Here is an 18196-nt window from a genome sequence, read left to right as displayed (position 1 = left end):
TTCTAGGCACTATTAAGCATTCATATAACTTGAAAGCCAAAGTAATTCCATTTTGTTGGTTCTCCGAAAGTCTAAGTTATACAATGAAATGAAATTTACAGTGGGATGAAGCCTGTCAAATGAAAAAAAAAAATTAAATAAATTAAAAAAAATAAAATGGCTCTGACCACTATGGGACTTGACTTCTGAAGTCATCAGTCCCCTAGAACTTAGAACTACTTAAACCTAACTAACCTAAGGACAGCACACACATCCATGCCCGAGGCAGGATTCGAACCTGCGACCGTAGCGGTCGCGCAGTTCCGGACTGTAGCGCCTAGAACCCCTCGGCCACTCCGGCCGGCGCTGTCTAATGAGCGCATACCTTTTTTTTCTATATATGTCGTTTTAATTCATTTTAATCTATTTTTATCCGTGCCTTAATTTGTAAGACTGGGTTGCTAAAATGAAAACCAAGTTAGTCGTGTTGCTCGATCAGCGATATTCCCGCCGCCGGAATGGGTCATCTTCCCTGCGGTGTGCACAGAGCGCGCGCTGGCACCACCTACCGGGCCGATCGGGAGCGACAGGAAAAGCTGTGAAAGAGGGAGTTATTTTGCTTTTGGACGCCGAGCAGTAACGGTGTTTTGGGAACTATGGCGGACAGCTAAGGACCAGTATCAGCCATCAAGCAGGGCACGTCTAAAAGCGGCTGTAACCCTGGTGACGCAGCAGTGCCAAGTATCGTCGGCGTGGAAAGAGACGTTACTGGCAAGCCGTTGGTGTTTTCTTTCCGCTTACTTTATGTCTTCTGGCATCGGTATCTGCGGCGGCTGTCTTCGTCAAACCAGCAAGAGGGTAAGGGCATTGCTTGTCCTGTAAATTATGATCGGAACCCACTACTGGGTTCTGGGCGATTGATGTATCTTCTTGGGTGGCCGTCGCTACTCGTACTGAGTCTGGCCTTCAATGCATTGATTTTAATTGTTTTAATACGTAATGTTTTAAGGTGTATGTTGTGTGATCCTCAACGTTTACGAGGGCCTGGAGTGCTGAGACATTCCGTTGTAGATCCCTACTGTTCAGGTTTAACCGCCATTGAAAGCTGTTTGTTAGCCCATGTTTAGGTAGCACCTTGTTATTGTATATTATCACACCAAGGAGTTCAGATGTCCAGTTACTTTTGACATATATGTACATAAAATATTTCCCTGAATATATTTATCTTTGAATTGTAATAACATTAGTGATACGTTCTGTTTGAACTAATAGTGTGTAATTTTGAAATTCGTAGTTTCCTAAATTCTTACCAGTTATGGAGAGGCCAGTTGTTATTGTGTGTTTAATAGCCTAAACGGATTCTGTTGATGGTGGTACTAGAATTCCGTCAATGACAGTAGATCGATATTGTAATTAGTTTCATTTACTGATGATGTGTTGTAATGAGTTATTGTGTTTCTAGTTATTTAAGGCAAATGTCAATCTGTTGTAGATACCGACTAGTTCTGGGATTCTCTCGTGCCCGTTCGTGACCGTTGCTGCTCCCGTCCGGGGCCCATGTCGAGCCTGTATTGGAAACAGCTGAGCGTAGTTGTTGAATCTCACGAGCTTGTTTGCTCACATGAAATTTTATGGTTTATATGATTAATTATATGGTGCCTACCGTTTAAGTAACCTGTTGTGTGCCATGGTATCTGATTGTTGCCTTAACTCTGAATTATTTTGGCAATAACAATCACTGTCGTTATGAGAGCGTACATTAGTTGAATTTTAGTAAATTGTCCTTCAGTTTGATTAAAATCTAGAGTATATAAAATTTGACTTATTGGTCCGAAGCCGCTTTTTTATGAATGAAATTGAAGTAATTTACTTTCGCCTGAATGGCAATTTTTAAGATGTGTTGTAGTTTTAAACATGTGATGGTCTTATTTGCCAAGTTCTCTTGTTTAAAGGTACCAAATAAAATGTTCGGTGCAACTGTCGATGGTGATTGCCTGATATATTACTTTGGTCCAGTCCTGCCACCCTACAGCCTATTATGCTGAGTTTGTGTCGTTGCGTAAAAGGTGGAATTATATATTGTCCCGACACTTCTCCATGTACATTTTAATTGCCGATACATATTTACGTATGAGTAATATACAAATTTGTACAAATGAACAAATGAAAGGGCATGACGATATTAAGAAGGACAATTTTCATATAAGAGATTGACATGTTACAAAATTTCAGTTCTATCGAGGTCGTTTGAGAGGCTGTGGCAGGTCCCGGTCGAGCATCCCATCTTCAGGATCCATTGCGACACCTTTATCAGCTTCCTCGTCCTGGAACATATTTTCCGATATCTTCCTCATCCTCTTCGAGCTCAATTTCTGGGGCGTTCTCACCAGATAAGCCACAACAGCGTTTGCACGTGGAGGGGCAGTTACGTCCTTGTTTGCTACATCCACATACTGCTGTGCATCCTGTTTTGCAGGCGCATGAAACCGTCTCCAGTAGCGTGCGTGGTGCCGCATCTTTCGTTATCATCACAGGAAACAAGCCTAAGTGTTTCATCCGGTCCAACGGGCGTGTATCAATTTTCTCCTCGTGCCGAGATTGCACTTGATGACAGGATCTCAATAAATTCCACCCTACTGAGTCCGATGATGGCAGCAGCCTTTCAAGTCTTAAAGATTTTCTCGGGGCAGACTTCATATAAGGCTCGTACTTGAGCTTGTCCGAAGTCGCGTAGCTGGAATTCCCATCAGCTGTTCTCCTGCCTCTGCTATTATATCTCGAGAGACTGCACTTTGAGGTGTTTCCTTTTCCTTGGCCACAAAAAGGATGATGTAGGATCACATCCTGTGAAGCCTTGGTATAAAAGGGCAATGTAGGACCGAAGTTGAAACAATTACTGGAGTACCACACTTCTGCTGTTTCCCTCTTCCCTGTTTATGAAAGACCAATTTGCTGTACTTGTTTTGTCGACCCGTTTGGAGCCGTCAATGTTCAAAAACATGGTTCAAATGGCTCTGAGCACTATGGGACTTAACAGCTGTGGTCATCAGTCCCCTTGAACTTAGAACTACTTAAACCTAACTAACCTAAGGACATCACACACATCCATGCCCGAGGCAGGAGTCGAACCTGCGACCGTAGCAGTCTCGCGGTTCCGGACTGCGCCCCTAGAACCGCGAGACCACCGCGGCCGGCCCGTCAATGTTCTCGATCACGATTTTCACTCTGTCAGCAACTTGGGGAAGGACTGTTTACACAATTAATGAACCCGCATCTTATGCTGCCTTTAGCACTTAAATACCTCCATCTTCAAATTTCCGAATGAGCGTCACAATAAAGCGCTTCTTGTTGCTCTCATTTGCCAGAAACTTCTCCTGTGCAGCTGCAGCATTTGTGTCTTCATCGAAAATGGTACCTGATAAAGAAAGGGGAGAGCTTTAAATGATGACCTTGTTCCCCATTGCGAAGCATCACTTGGGTAGCTATCGAATGTAAGTTTGATTCGGGATGTTTAGTGCTTTCTGAAACAGATTTCATATTTCATATACTGAGCTAGTTTGCGCAATGGTTAGCACACTGGACTCGCATTCGGGAGGACGACTGTTCAAACCCACGTCCGGCCATCCCGATTTAGTTTCCGTAATTTCCATAAATCACTTCAGGCAGATGCCGGGATGGTTCGCTTGAAAGGGCACGAATTATTCCACTCCCCATCCTTCCCTAATCCGAGCTTGTGCTTCGTGTCTAATGACCGCATTGTCGAAGGGACGTTAAACACTAATCTTCTCATCCTCCTTCTCATATATCATAGAGATGGCACAAAACTTATCTTTGATGTACCAAACCTAGAGCAGGTGAGCACTTTCTTCATAGCTTGTTTGTCCGTCTTTGGAACGAAATACATAACTGAATCTGCGAACCAGGAATCCGTCAGGTTGTTGGTAGGTTACGGAGGTATGTTGCCTTAGATGTCTGAGTACAGGACAAGTACGAGGGTTGTCTAGAAAGTAAGTTCCGATCGGTCGCGAAATGGAAACCACTGGGAAAATCCGGTAAAGCTCTGCACAGATGTGTTGGGCTGTGTCTCTAGTATGCTTTCGTCGCTCTTTTCAGTTTTGAATGAACAGTGCGCACGTACAGATGCGTAGGCAATAGCTTCTCCCGCCAAGTAGGAGGGCCTCACTGCAGGGGCAATGAAGACGCTCCTGCAGCGTTTCCGATGAGAAGTGTTTCATCACCCCCAATACAGTCCGTAATTTGCTCCCCGTGACTCATATCTTTGCTCACAAGTACCGCTGGCTATGAAGACAAAATTTTTCCATAGATGAGCAGCAGACCAGTGCAGATAACTGACCGATAGCACATACGGCTGCTTTCTATTACGTGCATATTGGAAAGTTGGTACAACACTACGACAATACTCGAAGTTGGAGAGGCGACTATGTAGAGAAGCAGGTGGAAGGTGTACCTAACTGTTACAAATAAAACGTTTCTGGTTTTCACTGTGGTTCCCATTTTGCGACTGATCGGAACTTACTTTTTGAACAACCCTCGTATTTCGCACAAATAATGGGTCTCTGACTTGCTTACGCAGTGATGGCGCCCGATAGCGACCTAAATGTGTTCCACGGGATTTACATCGGGCGAATTTGGTCGCCGACACATCAACATGAGTTCACTAGAATGCTCTCAAACCAATGCAGTACGAGTCTAGTTCAGAGGCACGGCCAATTATACTGCTGGAAGATGATATCGCCGTCATGGAGACATCAAGCATGAAGAATTGCAGATGTTTCGCATTTGTCAGCATGTCTTCGCTTATTACCACAGGCCCACGCAAGCGCATTAAAATGTCTGAGCACAGCATACTAGTGCTCCCACCAGCCTGCGTCCGTGGCGCTCTTCATGTTTCTACCAGCCGTTCACCTCGATAATGGCGTTTGAGGAGACGGCCATGGATCTGGTGTAGCAGAAAAGTGATTTACCCCGACGGTTGACACGTTTCCATTGATCGATGATCGAATCCCAATGATACCGCGCTCACTGCAGTCGTAAATGACAACGTCGTTGGGTCTACATGTGAACATGTAGGAGTGGTCTGCTGCAGTGCTCCGTTTTCAACAATCTACAATGAGCGGTGTGCTCAAAAACACTTTTGCGTGCACCAGCACTGAGTTCTTTTGGCAGAGATGCCGCACGTCACCGCCTGTCCTGTTGTACAGAGCAGACAAGTCTCCAAACCCCACAATCTCTGAAGTGTCGGCAGTGCCCAACCATATAGCGCCAGGTGATAGTTTCACTGGCAGGTGATAGTTTCACTGGGACTTCTACCTCTTTCAGTAGACGCTCACGACAGTAGCACTGGAAAATTCGAACAGCTTCGCCGGTTTCCAGATACTCCCTCGCAGGCTCTGCTTAATAATAATCTGCCCTTTGTCAAAGTCGGTTATCTCAATGGATTTTCCAATTCGCAGCTCATATCTTGGCCATTGTGATCCCTCGTCCTTGTCTGCTCCGCTTACATACTTTTGTTACCGCGTCTCCCGGACAAAAAAGAAAGATTGAGTGTGGCTACCAATGGAAACAATATCAAAGGAACGGACGGGATGGCGGCCTCTGCTGTTTTAGGACATGTCAATCGATAGAGATCTACAGATACCTCTACATCTGAATGTGGGACAGATTTATGTCTTTCCATTAGAAATTTCATTTCATTGAATAACTTTGACTTACGAGAAAAAAAAAATGGAAATAATTCGGCTTTCAAGATATATAGACGTTTAAAAGAGTATAAAACTGAAAAAGTATATGATATTGTAACATGAAATTTCGTGCTCTACTAAATTGATAAATTGCCATTTTTCATTTGGGTTAGCCGTTTTATAGTTAGAGTCATTGAGGCTGACTTTACAGACAAGTTCCTAAAAATGACCAAACTTTGACAACCGATTGCGGCCAAACGGTTGTACCGATTCTAACTTTTGAGTAAATGATTCGAAGCCAAATTTAATGTCGTATCATATTTTTACTGGTAAAATTCTCAATAGGGTGCACAGTTCCCGAGTAATAGGCGAAAACCTGAAAAAAGTGCCAAACTTTCGTTGTTTTTTGGCCACAAAAAATTGTCTCGAGGGATTTGGAGGTCAAAAACTTGGATACAACATACTCTCAATATCTGCACAAGACAAAAAAGAGTCTACCTCCTTTTCGTAAACAAACAGTACCCTGTTACTGGACTATTATACTTTCTGTGGTTACGTGCAATAGCACGGAAAGAAGAACGGGTACATATTTTCGTAATGCGACATGATATCTGACGGGTACAAATGAACGTCGTGGACTGTAAGTGTTTTATGAAGTAACTTCCCCTAGACTCTCAGTGGGACAGCTTAGATAATTGTGCACGAATCAGTAAGGTGAGCGTGAATGATGTGATAAGAGTCAAATGTGGTAACATGTATCACGTATACATTCTTGACACTGAGAACCTTATGTCAACGAATCAGCATGGTTTTAGAAGGCATTGCTCAGGCAAAGCTTAGCTTGCCCTTTTTTCAGATGATTTACTGCGAATTATTGATGAAGTGTCAGAGGGAGATTCGATACGTCTAGATTTCCGGAAAGCATTTGACACGGTGTCCCATTGCAAGCTGTTGATAAAGGTACGAGCATAGGAAATAAGTTGATAGATATGTGATAGGAGCGTACACAGTGGGTACTCACACATACGAGTGGTTCGACGACTTCTTAAGTAACAGAACCCATTATGTTGTCATCAGCGGCGAGTGTTCATCATAGACAAGAGCATCGTCAGGACTGTCCCACGGAAGTGTGCAGAGCCGCCGCTGTTCTCTAAATATGGTACATACAAGAACTGGCGGGCAGTGAGGGCAGGAATCTGCTGTTTGCTAGTGATGCCCTATTGTACAAAAAGGTGTCGAAGTTGAATGAAGGAAGATACAAGATGACTTAGATAAAAGTTCCGGTTGGTGCGATGAATGGCTGATAGCCCTAAATGTGGAAAAATGTACGTTAATGCGGATGAGCAGGAAGAACAAACCTGAAATATTCAGGTACAGTATTAGTTGTGTCCAGCTTGACACAGTCAAGTAGTTGAAAATATATGGTCGTAACGTTGCAAAACGATACGAGATAAAAGGAGCATGTGAGAACAATGGTAGGGAGGGCGAATTGTCAACTTTAGTTTACTGGGAGAAAGGAAAGAGGGGATCACCTGTAAAGAGACCGCATATAGGACGCTAGTGGGACCTGTTCTTCAGTAATGCTCGAGAGTCTGGGATCCGTACAAAGTGAAATTGAATGAAGACTTCGAAGCAATTCAGAGGCGAGCTGCGAAGTTTGTTTCCGGGTTTTCGAACAACACGTAAGTCTTACGGAGATGCTCCGAGGACTCAAATGGGAATAGCTTGAGGGAAGGCGACGTCCTTTCCGAGAAACTCTGTTGAGAAAATTTAGAAAACCGGCACGAAGCAGACTGCCGAACGATTCTCCTACTGCCAACATACATTGCACGTAAGTACAACGACGATAAGATGCGAGAAATTAGGGCTCATTCGGAGGCATGGCGGCAGTCGTTTTCCCTCGTTCTATTTACGAGTGGAACAGGAAAGGAAATGACTAATAGTGTTACAGGGTACCCACCGCCTCGCACCGTATGTTGGCCTGCGAAGTGTCTATGTAGATGTAGCTACTACAGTCTCTACCACAGAAATTTTGCGTAGTTTACGGAACCAGCAACTGACAATTATATGAACTACAGAGAGACTTGAAATTACTGATTCTGTGTCAATGTCTGAGCCGAAGAAGGTGGAACTGTGACAACAGTGTAAATATCAATAGGCAACGGACTACACAGACATACGGGATCTAAGTTTCAAATTGTGCTTCAAACTGCTGTTTTGTAAAACATGAAATGAAGAAACAGGTCCTCTGTTGCAATCAGACTTCAGCTGCCCAAGAAATGGATGGGCCAAATTATTTCTAGAATATGGGAGTGTAGTGATGCGGGCATAAGCCCATGTCCGATGCCGAAATCGGAACTCTTCCAGATTTCTGAAAGACCAGCACTTACGCCAGGCCAGCAGCTCCGTCGTTTTCTGGGGAAATAAGCACCATTTCGAGATATTAGGACGCTGCTTGACATGGCCCCTGTCCCGCCACAGCTGCAACAAGACCTGCTTTCTCTTGTATGAAAACTAACTGCCTGGCTAGACTGGGCATGGCAACGCAACCAGTTTGGAATCGATGTCCGTCAAGTGTTGGTTGCCAGCCCGAAGCCGCCGTTCTTCCTGCCCAAGTCTGTCTTTGGATGAGGCTCCCCCAAGTTACTGGGGCAATGGGCACTTGCCAGCGCCACAAAACCTCTTCATCTTGGCATCCCGCCCCGCCAACAGCGTAACATCATTTAGGCCACCACATCTGACGCAGCACTGCCAAGATATGCCGACCATCCAAGGCACTGGCAGTACTGGGGTCGCAGTAAACGCTGTAGTTGCGAGACTGCTTCACGTCACAATGAACATAAAGTTCGACGCCCGACGACGCCTGTGGAACTTCAACGCGATGAGTCACGCAGAGTCACACCGCTGGACGAAGGTGTGTGCCTGTAATTGCTGTAGTTTGTTGGAGTAATAAAGAATTTACATGCAAGCCATTCCTCTTGCTGGAACCATCTTCACCTCCGACGGATTCCCGTAGCACTTGACAACTCTTCTGACGCACAGTGCCCCGGTGGGAAAGCTATCACTGTACTGGTCACTACAAGAGAGGCACCTCTAAACCTCCGTAGGGTCACTGCAGCCCCAGTTCTCAATATTTTGAAGCCTAGAGGGGCACATGCGAGCGTTTGCGTTGCTGCACAGCTAGGTTACAAGCAAAATCAGGCTGAAAGCAACAAAAAATCAGAAAGAGAATGTATGAGCACGTGGCGGTACAGCCCCCAAAAAGGTGCCAAGAAACTAAGAGCGCAGACGCGGCAGTGTATGCACGGTTTCTTGAGGGCTGAATGAGATACGTAGCCGTGTAAGCGCGTGTTTGACAGTAAAAGAGGGCGGAAATGTGACACTTGGAAACCGTGCTGAGCTGCCCACACCGGCACCAGGTCTGAAGTTTCACCGCTCGATGTCGGTACTCTTTGACATTCTCCTATTGGGTCGTTCTGGAAGTATGAAAATTCCTGGTGACTATCAGGCGTTCAGGATGCTCTGAAAACACTTAGTCGGAATTTCCCGTGCTCACTGGCCATTGGGATCAAGGAACGGCGGGGTAGTTTGCCATGAATGCCCAGAGGGACCAGCAAAAATGATCAATATAACTCAATAAAAACGTTAACCCATTAAGATACTGAAAATCCATTCCGCAAAAAAATGAGAAAATGAATGCGAGGTTTTAGACGCGCTCTCGGTACGATGCAAAGTTCCCAGGTTATTTTACGTCAAATATTTTGTGAACAGTACAGACTTTAAAAATCAATACCTTGACCAATTTTTACAAAAGCTGTATTTATGAATAGGTCTAGCAGAGAACAATCAAAAACTAGTTCTTATAAACATTATTAGTTTGAAAGACACACTAGGACTTAAATTCCAAGAGGGAAAACAGCGAATTTTTGCCAAAAGATTTATTAATTAGTTAATTGCTTCGTTTCTTGATTGACTGACTGTCCTTCGACACAAGAAGCAAAGCGTAACTAAAGACGACAAAATTAAGAAGATATCTGGCGTGTTTCAGATTCTACTCAAGAGTTCCAGTGATACTCGTTAATAATCCGCAAATATGGCATTGAAACTTCTTCACAGTCTGAATAGAACTGCATGTTGATAATGTGCCATTTGATGTCCACAAGACATACTGGAACACATCTTCCGCGTTTCCATTTCCCACGGCGACGTTTTACTCTGTGATCTTGGAGTAGCACCCGCATTTCATGCCATGAGAGGGTCGATGGGCAAGGCGTCGGCCAACGGTCTTATGTTTTGTTGGTACCTTTATCTACACACCCTATGCGTTTGGATTAAACCGAGTCATTCCATATTTTTAGATTTCCAGAAGGCTTTTGACAACGTTCCTCAAATGCGATTTCAAGTTGCATGTCTATGAAGCATCGTCCCGGCTATGCTACGGCATTCGTCACTTCCTGTCAGAAAGTCGCAGTTCGTAGTAATTGACGGAAAGTCATTGTAAAACAGAAGTAATATCTGGCGTTTTCCAAGGAGGTATTTTAGGCCCTCTGTTGTTCCTGATCTACATAAACGGTCTAGGGGACAATCTGATCAACCTCTTAGATTGTTAGCAAATGACGCTGTCATTTGCCGTCTAATAAAGTAACAGCTGATCAAAACAACTTGTAAAACGATGTAGGCTAGATATCTGTTGGTGCGAAAAGTGGAAACTAACTCTAAATAATAAAACGTGTGAAGTCGTCCACATGATTACTAAAAGGAATCCACTTAATTTCAGTTACAGGATAAAACACACAAATCTGGAGCCTGTATATTCAACTATACTCTTAGGGATTACAATTACGGATAAATTAAATTGTACGATCACATAGATAAAGCTGTGGGGAAAGCAAACCAAAGACTGAGGTTTATTGGCAGAATACTTAGAAAATGTAACAGGTCTACTACAGAGACTGCTTACACTACTCTTGTCCGCCATCTTCTGGAGAACTGCTGTGTGGTGTGAGCCCTTAATCACATAGGCGAGAGAATTCAACGGTTATGATACGCGAATTGGATTGGCGATTATTAAAGCAAAGAGATTTTCTTTCCACTAGGCAACGTAAAGTACCTAGAACGCCGCACATAGTACACTAGCATATCGAAGAAATATATTGAAGCAAGTGGCAGCAAATGAATTTTTATTTTGATATAATCAAAGATTGGAGCACAGCTCCCACCCACTGGCATTGTTCCCCCCTCTGAGATGAGGAGGATAATATAGCTGCTACTACGAATTTTACACTTACTAATGCTGATTCTAGTGCACATGGTAATGGTTGGGTTACTGTGGCTCTAGTACGTGGTGGTAAAGTGGAGAATAATGGAAGGACAGGTGCTTTGATTCAGTTTCTATAATAATGCGTGGCACCACCGACAACTTTAATCTTTGCACAATTCAGTGCACCCTTAAGCCGTACTGACACAGACTCTGATTCATTTACTTTACGACGATTGCTTGTCCTAAGAACCAACGGCATTGAAGACTTACAGTAAGATGAACCAGGATCTCTGTTATACACCTCACTTATCTGAAATGTTCGATAAGCAATAACTTCTCAGCTGTTAAGTCTCCAGCCCTGATACAGTCTCCAGTTTACCACCACGTACTAGAGCCACAGTAATTCAACCATTACCATGCACACTAGCATCAGCATTAGTAAGCGTAAAATTCAGTACGCATCAACAAAACACTGAAGGACCATGAAGAATAACTTGCTCACCTACTGCGCTCTTCGTAGTAACTGCAATATTATCAATGGCTTTATACACAGTAAGGCGCAAACGCATTCTCCTCCTAAAATAACGCGGCGTAACTAGCCTATGTCGATACTGCTGCACGTGTGCCTGCTCGACAACTGACTCCGTCTTACCAGAAACGTCCCTTTATTCTTATCATGAAATATCAATCAGCAACTTTATCTTCAGTGTGTGAAAGTATTTCGTTAGCGCCCACGAACATAGGTAGGGATGATAATTATAGTACAAAGAGAAATCAAAAGGGCACTGAGAAATTGAATTATTCGTTTTTCCCGCAAGCTGTCCGAGAGTGTAACGACAGAGAAATAGCTTGTAAGTGATTCGATTGAACCTCTGCCTGGAACTTACTTGTGAAGTGTCGAGTAATCATGTGAATATAGATGTTTCAAAATTCAGAGTAGTTACTGTAAAAGAAATAATGGCGCGTTCCTGACAAACTATTGCTCACAGCTACGCTACTTTCCACAGTTAACTCTGGCATTCATAAAAACAGTGTTAGTAACTTTTCCCACAGTACGGATCAGATGCTTAAATTACCTGGACGTTTCTGGAATGGATGGCCCAGTGTAAGTAGGTCCAGCCATTCTGAGGCTTGTACAGCAACATTGGCCCGGCGAGATCCGTCACCACCTGTAAGAACGTTATATCCAATTAACGATCAATTATTGTACACAACTAAGTTATTAGATCTGCAAAAGGAATAAAGGCTTCGGTGATTTAGTTTGTGCCACGGAGTAGAACCTTGCATGGTAGCCTCAACGAAGGTGGCAAAATAGAGAACTCAACGAAATCATAAGGTGTATCTACGTCCTTAATGTCTGAGCAATAATACGTAGCAGGACATTCTAGAAGTTACAATTTGATTTGGTCATTGTTCTCCGCACTCACCTGTTGAACTAACTGAAAAATTCAGAAAAAAACTACACCACACTACAAATAATTTTAACTTTTTTGAGATAATAGTGAACAGTGTCGCGCACGGCTCCTGTTTTTGCCTTTATTTACTGCTGTTTGGAGTTTCCGCCCTTTTTTGGAGGGCGTTGCGGAGCCTCCGCAAGCGTGCTGCTAGCACGCCCGCTAGGAGGAGGCGCTGTGTGCCGTGCCGAGGGCGGAGGAGGCAGCTGAGACGAGTGTTTGGCCTGGACGACCGTTATGCAGCGGGACGCTCGGTCCCTCTATGCTAAGTCTGGATGGGCCCAAAAACCCGGGGCGTGAGGACAGAAGAGGCCTTAAAACTGTGAACAAAGTTTGGTTTCCGGTCATGGGCTGGGGAAGCTATGAAGTCCGTCTGCAGCTGCCAATAACCTCCAGAAGGTGCTGTCGTTACTGAAAGTAAGATTTTTCATCTAGTTAGTACAACGGTCGTCGTCTGGCGGGGTCAGTCTCCCGGTGTTGCGGGAGATATTAATAACCGTGTGGCAACTTTTCTATGCTTTGAGTTTGTGATCGGAAATTGCCTTGCGTTTGTGATACGCCATGCTGACTTACTTAAGGCGCGCGTCGTAAAGAAAGGAAACAAGAAGAATATTTTTTTTTTTGCTGTGGATCTTCTGCAAGCCATTGTTTCCCCACGGATGGCGTCGGTCACTGTTCGGATAATCTCGTTCTAAAATTTTTAAATAACCCTGCACTGTCTGACGGAGAGATAGAGTAAACTATAGTCCATTAATGTTATGGATGTCTGAAATGCGGGATTATGTTAATGTTCGCTAATATCTGTAGTGTTTTAGGACATAGGCATATTTAACTTTAGTCACTGTTACTATGTGCATATTCTTGTGTTAGGGAGTATGTTCCCCGTGGCATATCAGTGCTCTATTTAGTTATCTTTAAGGTAGTGCTAGAGTTTCTGTTTGGTAATCCTCCTAGCCACGACTGATGTCGGTTGCTGGGTCTGTCTGAAACGTTGGGTCTATTGGCTCCCCTCAGTCCCGAATGCCCGTATTGCTACCACGGCGGTAGTTCTGCCGGAATCTCATTTGCAGAAGTTATCAGTTCTTGTGAGCACAAATTAAGCTACCTTTGTAATTTTCGTCCGCTGGCCAGCAAGCTTTGGGTAATAATTAAAAATCGCCAAATGGTCTTCGTCCAACTTAGTTGCTCTTGTTAGACGAGTTCCCTCCCTTTCCAGTTCGGGTAAATGTTTCCTCCTCCTGGTGGAGCCATCCTGTTTCCCGAGCTACGATGGCGTAAGAACTGCCCGAGCGTCTACTGCTGCTCAATGTTTCAGGAGAATGAAATAAGAGGTTAATTATCTACTTCACCGTTATGCCCAAAAAATGCGAATTAGAGTAGTTCATGATAACCTAAGTATTGTAAACAATTAAAATAGTTCTAGGTTTGGAGAAATTGCTGTTTGGTAAAATTTAGCCTTCTGTGTCGGTAGTCCGGCGTATTCGACGATCCAACATCGTTATAGAACTGAAAGACTTGGTTATGATGCATTTGCTGAGACGTGACTTAATTATATGCTATTGATGTTAATTGCGTTAGAAGAATTTTCTTTAATCTGTGGTTATATTTCTTAATGATTAATCGTCCTTAACGGTGTAACACTTAATGTACATCTGTCCCATATGTCACCTACCCTCAACGCTTCACTTCAGATTTGCATTTATTGTCACATCCTTCAGTGCAAACCACAGAACACGCAAGTGTAACAATGAGAGAATATTTGCACTCGTAATATTTGGTATATAACTTAAGAATTCCTTAACAAAGAATAGGAATCTGTGATTACTCCTTTAAACAAACACATATTTAAGACCCTAAACGATACGGATCAACGGTTAATAAACTCCCACAGATCAAGAGCAAGGATCACCTTTTCAGTCTCTGAAGACGATACTTTCGTTGTTTGGCCACATGGTAGTGAGAATTTAAACCGGTTTTGGAACACCTGAATTCAATCCACCCGAATATTCAGTTCACTATGGAGGTGGAGAGAAATGGATGCCTACCCTTTCTTCATGTGTTGGTCAGAAGGAAGACTGATGGTACGTCGGGACATTGTTTTTAAGGGAAGCTTACTCACACCGACTTTTATCTGCGAGCTGATAGTTGTCCCCATACAGCTCAGCATGAAGGGATAGTTCGTACCTTGGTTCATAGGGCCCACGTTATCTCAGACCCTGAAAGTTGAGCAGCTGGGGTATCACATCTCGAAGACACCTTTCATCAGAATGGTTATAGTGAGAGGCTGATCAAACGTCCATTGCACTATCAGCCTTCTGTGTAACGTGAGAGTGACGATAGCAACTAAGTGGCACCTAAATCTACGGCCTTTTTGCCTTAGGCAAGAAGCATTTCCAACTGGATTGGCCGTATTTTGCGGAAATATGTGAAATGTGTTTTTCGACCACCTTCTAAGATTAAGGCCCTGCTGGCGTCCGTAAAAGATGATCTTGGTTTGCGTAAGGCTGGTGTGTCTCGTGTTCCTTGCAGTTGTAGCATGTCATTTATTGGTCAGGCAATCAGGACTGGGCAAGACCGGTGTACTGAACGTAAGCGTCAAACACGCTCACAACAGCAGAGCAAATCCGCTATTGCAGAACATTGCCTTGACACCGGTCATCCCATGGAATACAACACGGAGATTCTGGATTGCACGTCCAGCTATTGGGATAGTGTTATTAAGGAAGCTGTTGAAATCAAACTATCAAGCAACCTTATAATCAGAGATGGTGGATTTTGGTTATCTGCTTGGAATCCGGCTCTGCCTCTCATCAAAAAACAGAAGGACAGAATTACTGATACCTCACCTGTTAATTAATAGTCTGTATCGATATTTCTGATGTTGGTTATCTTCGGTTGTGTTAACTCTGTGGTTACTTCTTCTGTGGGTGGTACCTTCCTTGTTTCTCCTCTGTGAACCGAGGTATTAAATTCCCTTGCACATTGCTTCCTCTTGAGAATAGCAGGGTGTGCTCCTGTCGAAATATCGGCGGTGGTCGACGACGTCACCCGGCTGCAAACCCGTAAGTTATTTGAATTGCAGGATACTTTTAATGGTATCAACAGTCTACTGAGTACAGAATATGGACAGAAAGTAAATCGAAGAAAGATGAAATAAAAAAGGGAGGCTGCAGAAACGAGAAGAGTGAGGAACTTAATATCAGCATTGGTGATCATAAGGTAGATGAAGTTAAGGATTTCTGATACCTTGCCAGCAAAGTAAACCATTAGCAACGAAACAAGGAAGAAATAAAGAGCTGACTGGCAAAAGGAGATTCCTGGCCAAAAGAAGTCTGCTACTACCAAACTTGGGTCTAAATTTGAGAAAGAAATTTCTGAGGATGTACGTTTTGAGCACAGCATTCTATGGTAGTGGGACATGGAGTGTGGAAAAACGGGAAAGGAAAAGAATCGAATCATTGAGGATATAGTGGTATAGAAGAATGTTGAAAATTAGGTGGAATGATAAGGAATGAGGAGTTTCTCCTCAAAATAGACGCGGTAAGGGCTATATGAAAAATAACCAGTAGAAAAAGGGATACAATGATAGGACATACATTAAGACATCAAGGAAAAACTTCCGTGGAGATAGAGGGAGCTGTTGAGAGTAAAAACTGTAGAGGATCACATACATTTGAATAAATACAGGTTAAAAGTTTTTCTGTAAAATACGATTAATGAGATACACCTGGTATCTATCAAATTATATTATTGCTACAGTTAATTTGTTTTGAGCTGTGCTTGGTTAGTATTTAAGCACTAAATGAACTGTTGTTTCGTTTCTATGTTTAAAGCTAGCTGTAGCCGTCAATAATATATCGTGACATTTAGTTTTGGAAACTGTCCGGTGCGATACGTTATTCAGCGATACGTTTTTAGCGCAAAATGTGGTGGACACCAGATTGTTTACCTGAATAAATGGTATTCAGGTTATTTCCCAGGCAAAAAAAAAAAAAAAAAAAAAATCCATTTCAAAACTCCCTTAACACCCTGCGTTTCAGGAAACGTTGTGTATCTTGTATCCTGTGGCTGACTTTGTTTGACAGGAACAGGGCACAAACAGTGCAGAGAAGGTGAAGTTTTACCGATATGTGTGATGTCAAGTGTAATTAAGAAACTCTGACGTCAACACATTAGTATTCCAAAACCATATAAAATTTGGGTGTGTCCCTCGAGAAAGCAGTAAAAGGAAAATGCATTGAAGATACCTATACACTGGCAACATGTTTGGAGAAGTCATTCACAAGATGTGCAGGATGGGAGCGCGAATTCTCGTTCATGAAGACGAATGCCTCCCCATTATGCTGCCGATATGGTTGCACTATCGGTCGGAGGATGGCATTCAAGTATCGCACAGCTCTTACCGCGCATTCCATGACCACCAGCGTTGTACCTCAGCCCCACATAATTCCAGCCCAAAACAGCTGGGAACCTCCACCTTGATGCACTCGCTGGAAAGTGTCTACGGCCTTGAGCCTGACCGGATTGCTTCCAGACACGTCTCCGACGATTGTCTGGTTGAAGGCATAGGCGACACTCATCGGTGAAGAGAAAGTGATGCCAATCCTGAGCGGCCCACTTGGCACGTTGTTGGACCCGTCTGTACCGCGCTGCATGGTGTCGTGGATGGAAAGATGGTTCGCACCATCGATGTCGGGAGTGAAGTTACACACCGTGCGGGGTTTTGCGCACAGTTTGATTCGTAACACGACGTTCTGTGGCTGCACGAAAAGCATTATTCAACAAGGTGGTGTTGCTGTCAGGGTTCTTCCGAACCATAATCCGTAGGTGCAACCATCCACTGCAATAGTAGCCCTTGGGCGGCCTTAGCGAGGCATGTCAAGGACAGTTCCTGTCTCCCTGTATCTCCTACACGTCCGAACAACATCGCTTTGGTTCACTCCGAGACGCCTGGACACTTCCTTTTGTTGAGAGCCCTTCCCGGCACAAAGTAACAATGTGGACGCGATCGGACCGCGGTGTTGACCGTCTAGGCATGGTTGAACTTCAGACAATACGAGCCGTGTACCACCTCCTGGTGGAATGACTGGAAGTGATCGGTTGTCGGAACCCCTCCGTCTAATGGGCGCTGCTCATGTATGGTTGTTAAAGTCGTTGGGCGGATTTAGTGACATCTCTGAACAGTCAAAGGGACTTTGTCTGTGATTCAATATCCATAGGCAACGTCTATCTTCGGAGTTCTGTCAACTGGGGTGATACAAAACATTTTTTGATTGTATATATATGTCTGTATTCCTGAACTTCACTGAACTCTTTTGTACTTCCTTCCTTCGTTGATCAGCTGAAGCATTTCTTGTGTTACTCTTGGTTTCTCTTCAGTTACTTTCTTTGTTAGTGTGTTTTTCTGTCCAATTCCTGTGATTGCCCATTTTAGAGATATCAACTCCTTCTCAACTGTACTGTCTACTGAGATATTCCTTACTTCTGTATTGGTAGTTTTAGAGAACGTAAAGCATATCTCGTCATTCCTATGTACTTCTTTGTGTTTTGATTCTTCTCAACTAATCACTTACATTTTAGCCTTCTGTTCATCACTACTACATTGAGACCTGAGTCCAGGTCTGCTGTTGGGTACGTCTTACAATCCAATGTCTGACTGCGGGATCAGTGCCTCATCACGGAATAATATAATTGAAATCTTTGCGTATAACCTGGCATTCTCAAAGTATGCTTCCTCCAATTTTTAATGAACAGAGTATTCGCTATTACTAGCTGGAATTTATTACAGAACCCAACTAGTC

At 43.6% G+C, this 18196-nt stretch overlaps 1 protein-coding gene across 1 annotated transcript in view; it reads right to left on the bottom strand.

Moving 5' to 3' along the window:
- Positions 1-2495, bottom strand: part of LOC124606238 (serine/threonine-protein phosphatase 6 regulatory ankyrin repeat subunit A-like) — a 156314-nt gene extending 153819 nt beyond the window's left edge. The window contains exon 1 of the mRNA XM_047138213.1: positions 2367-2495. Within this exon, the coding sequence (XP_046994169.1) occupies positions 2367-2495 (129 nt within the window). The remainder of the gene's footprint in view (positions 1-2366) is intronic.
- Between the last annotated feature and the right edge of the window lie 15701 nt (positions 2496-18196).

Source organism: Schistocerca americana, chromosome 3 (genome assembly GCF_021461395.2).
Source record: "Schistocerca americana isolate TAMUIC-IGC-003095 chromosome 3, iqSchAmer2.1, whole genome shotgun sequence".
NCBI classification, from domain to species: domain Eukaryota; kingdom Metazoa; phylum Arthropoda; class Insecta; order Orthoptera; family Acrididae; genus Schistocerca; species Schistocerca americana.
Note: the sequence above shows the minus strand (reverse complement) of the source record. Positions and strands in the feature narration are given on the sequence as shown.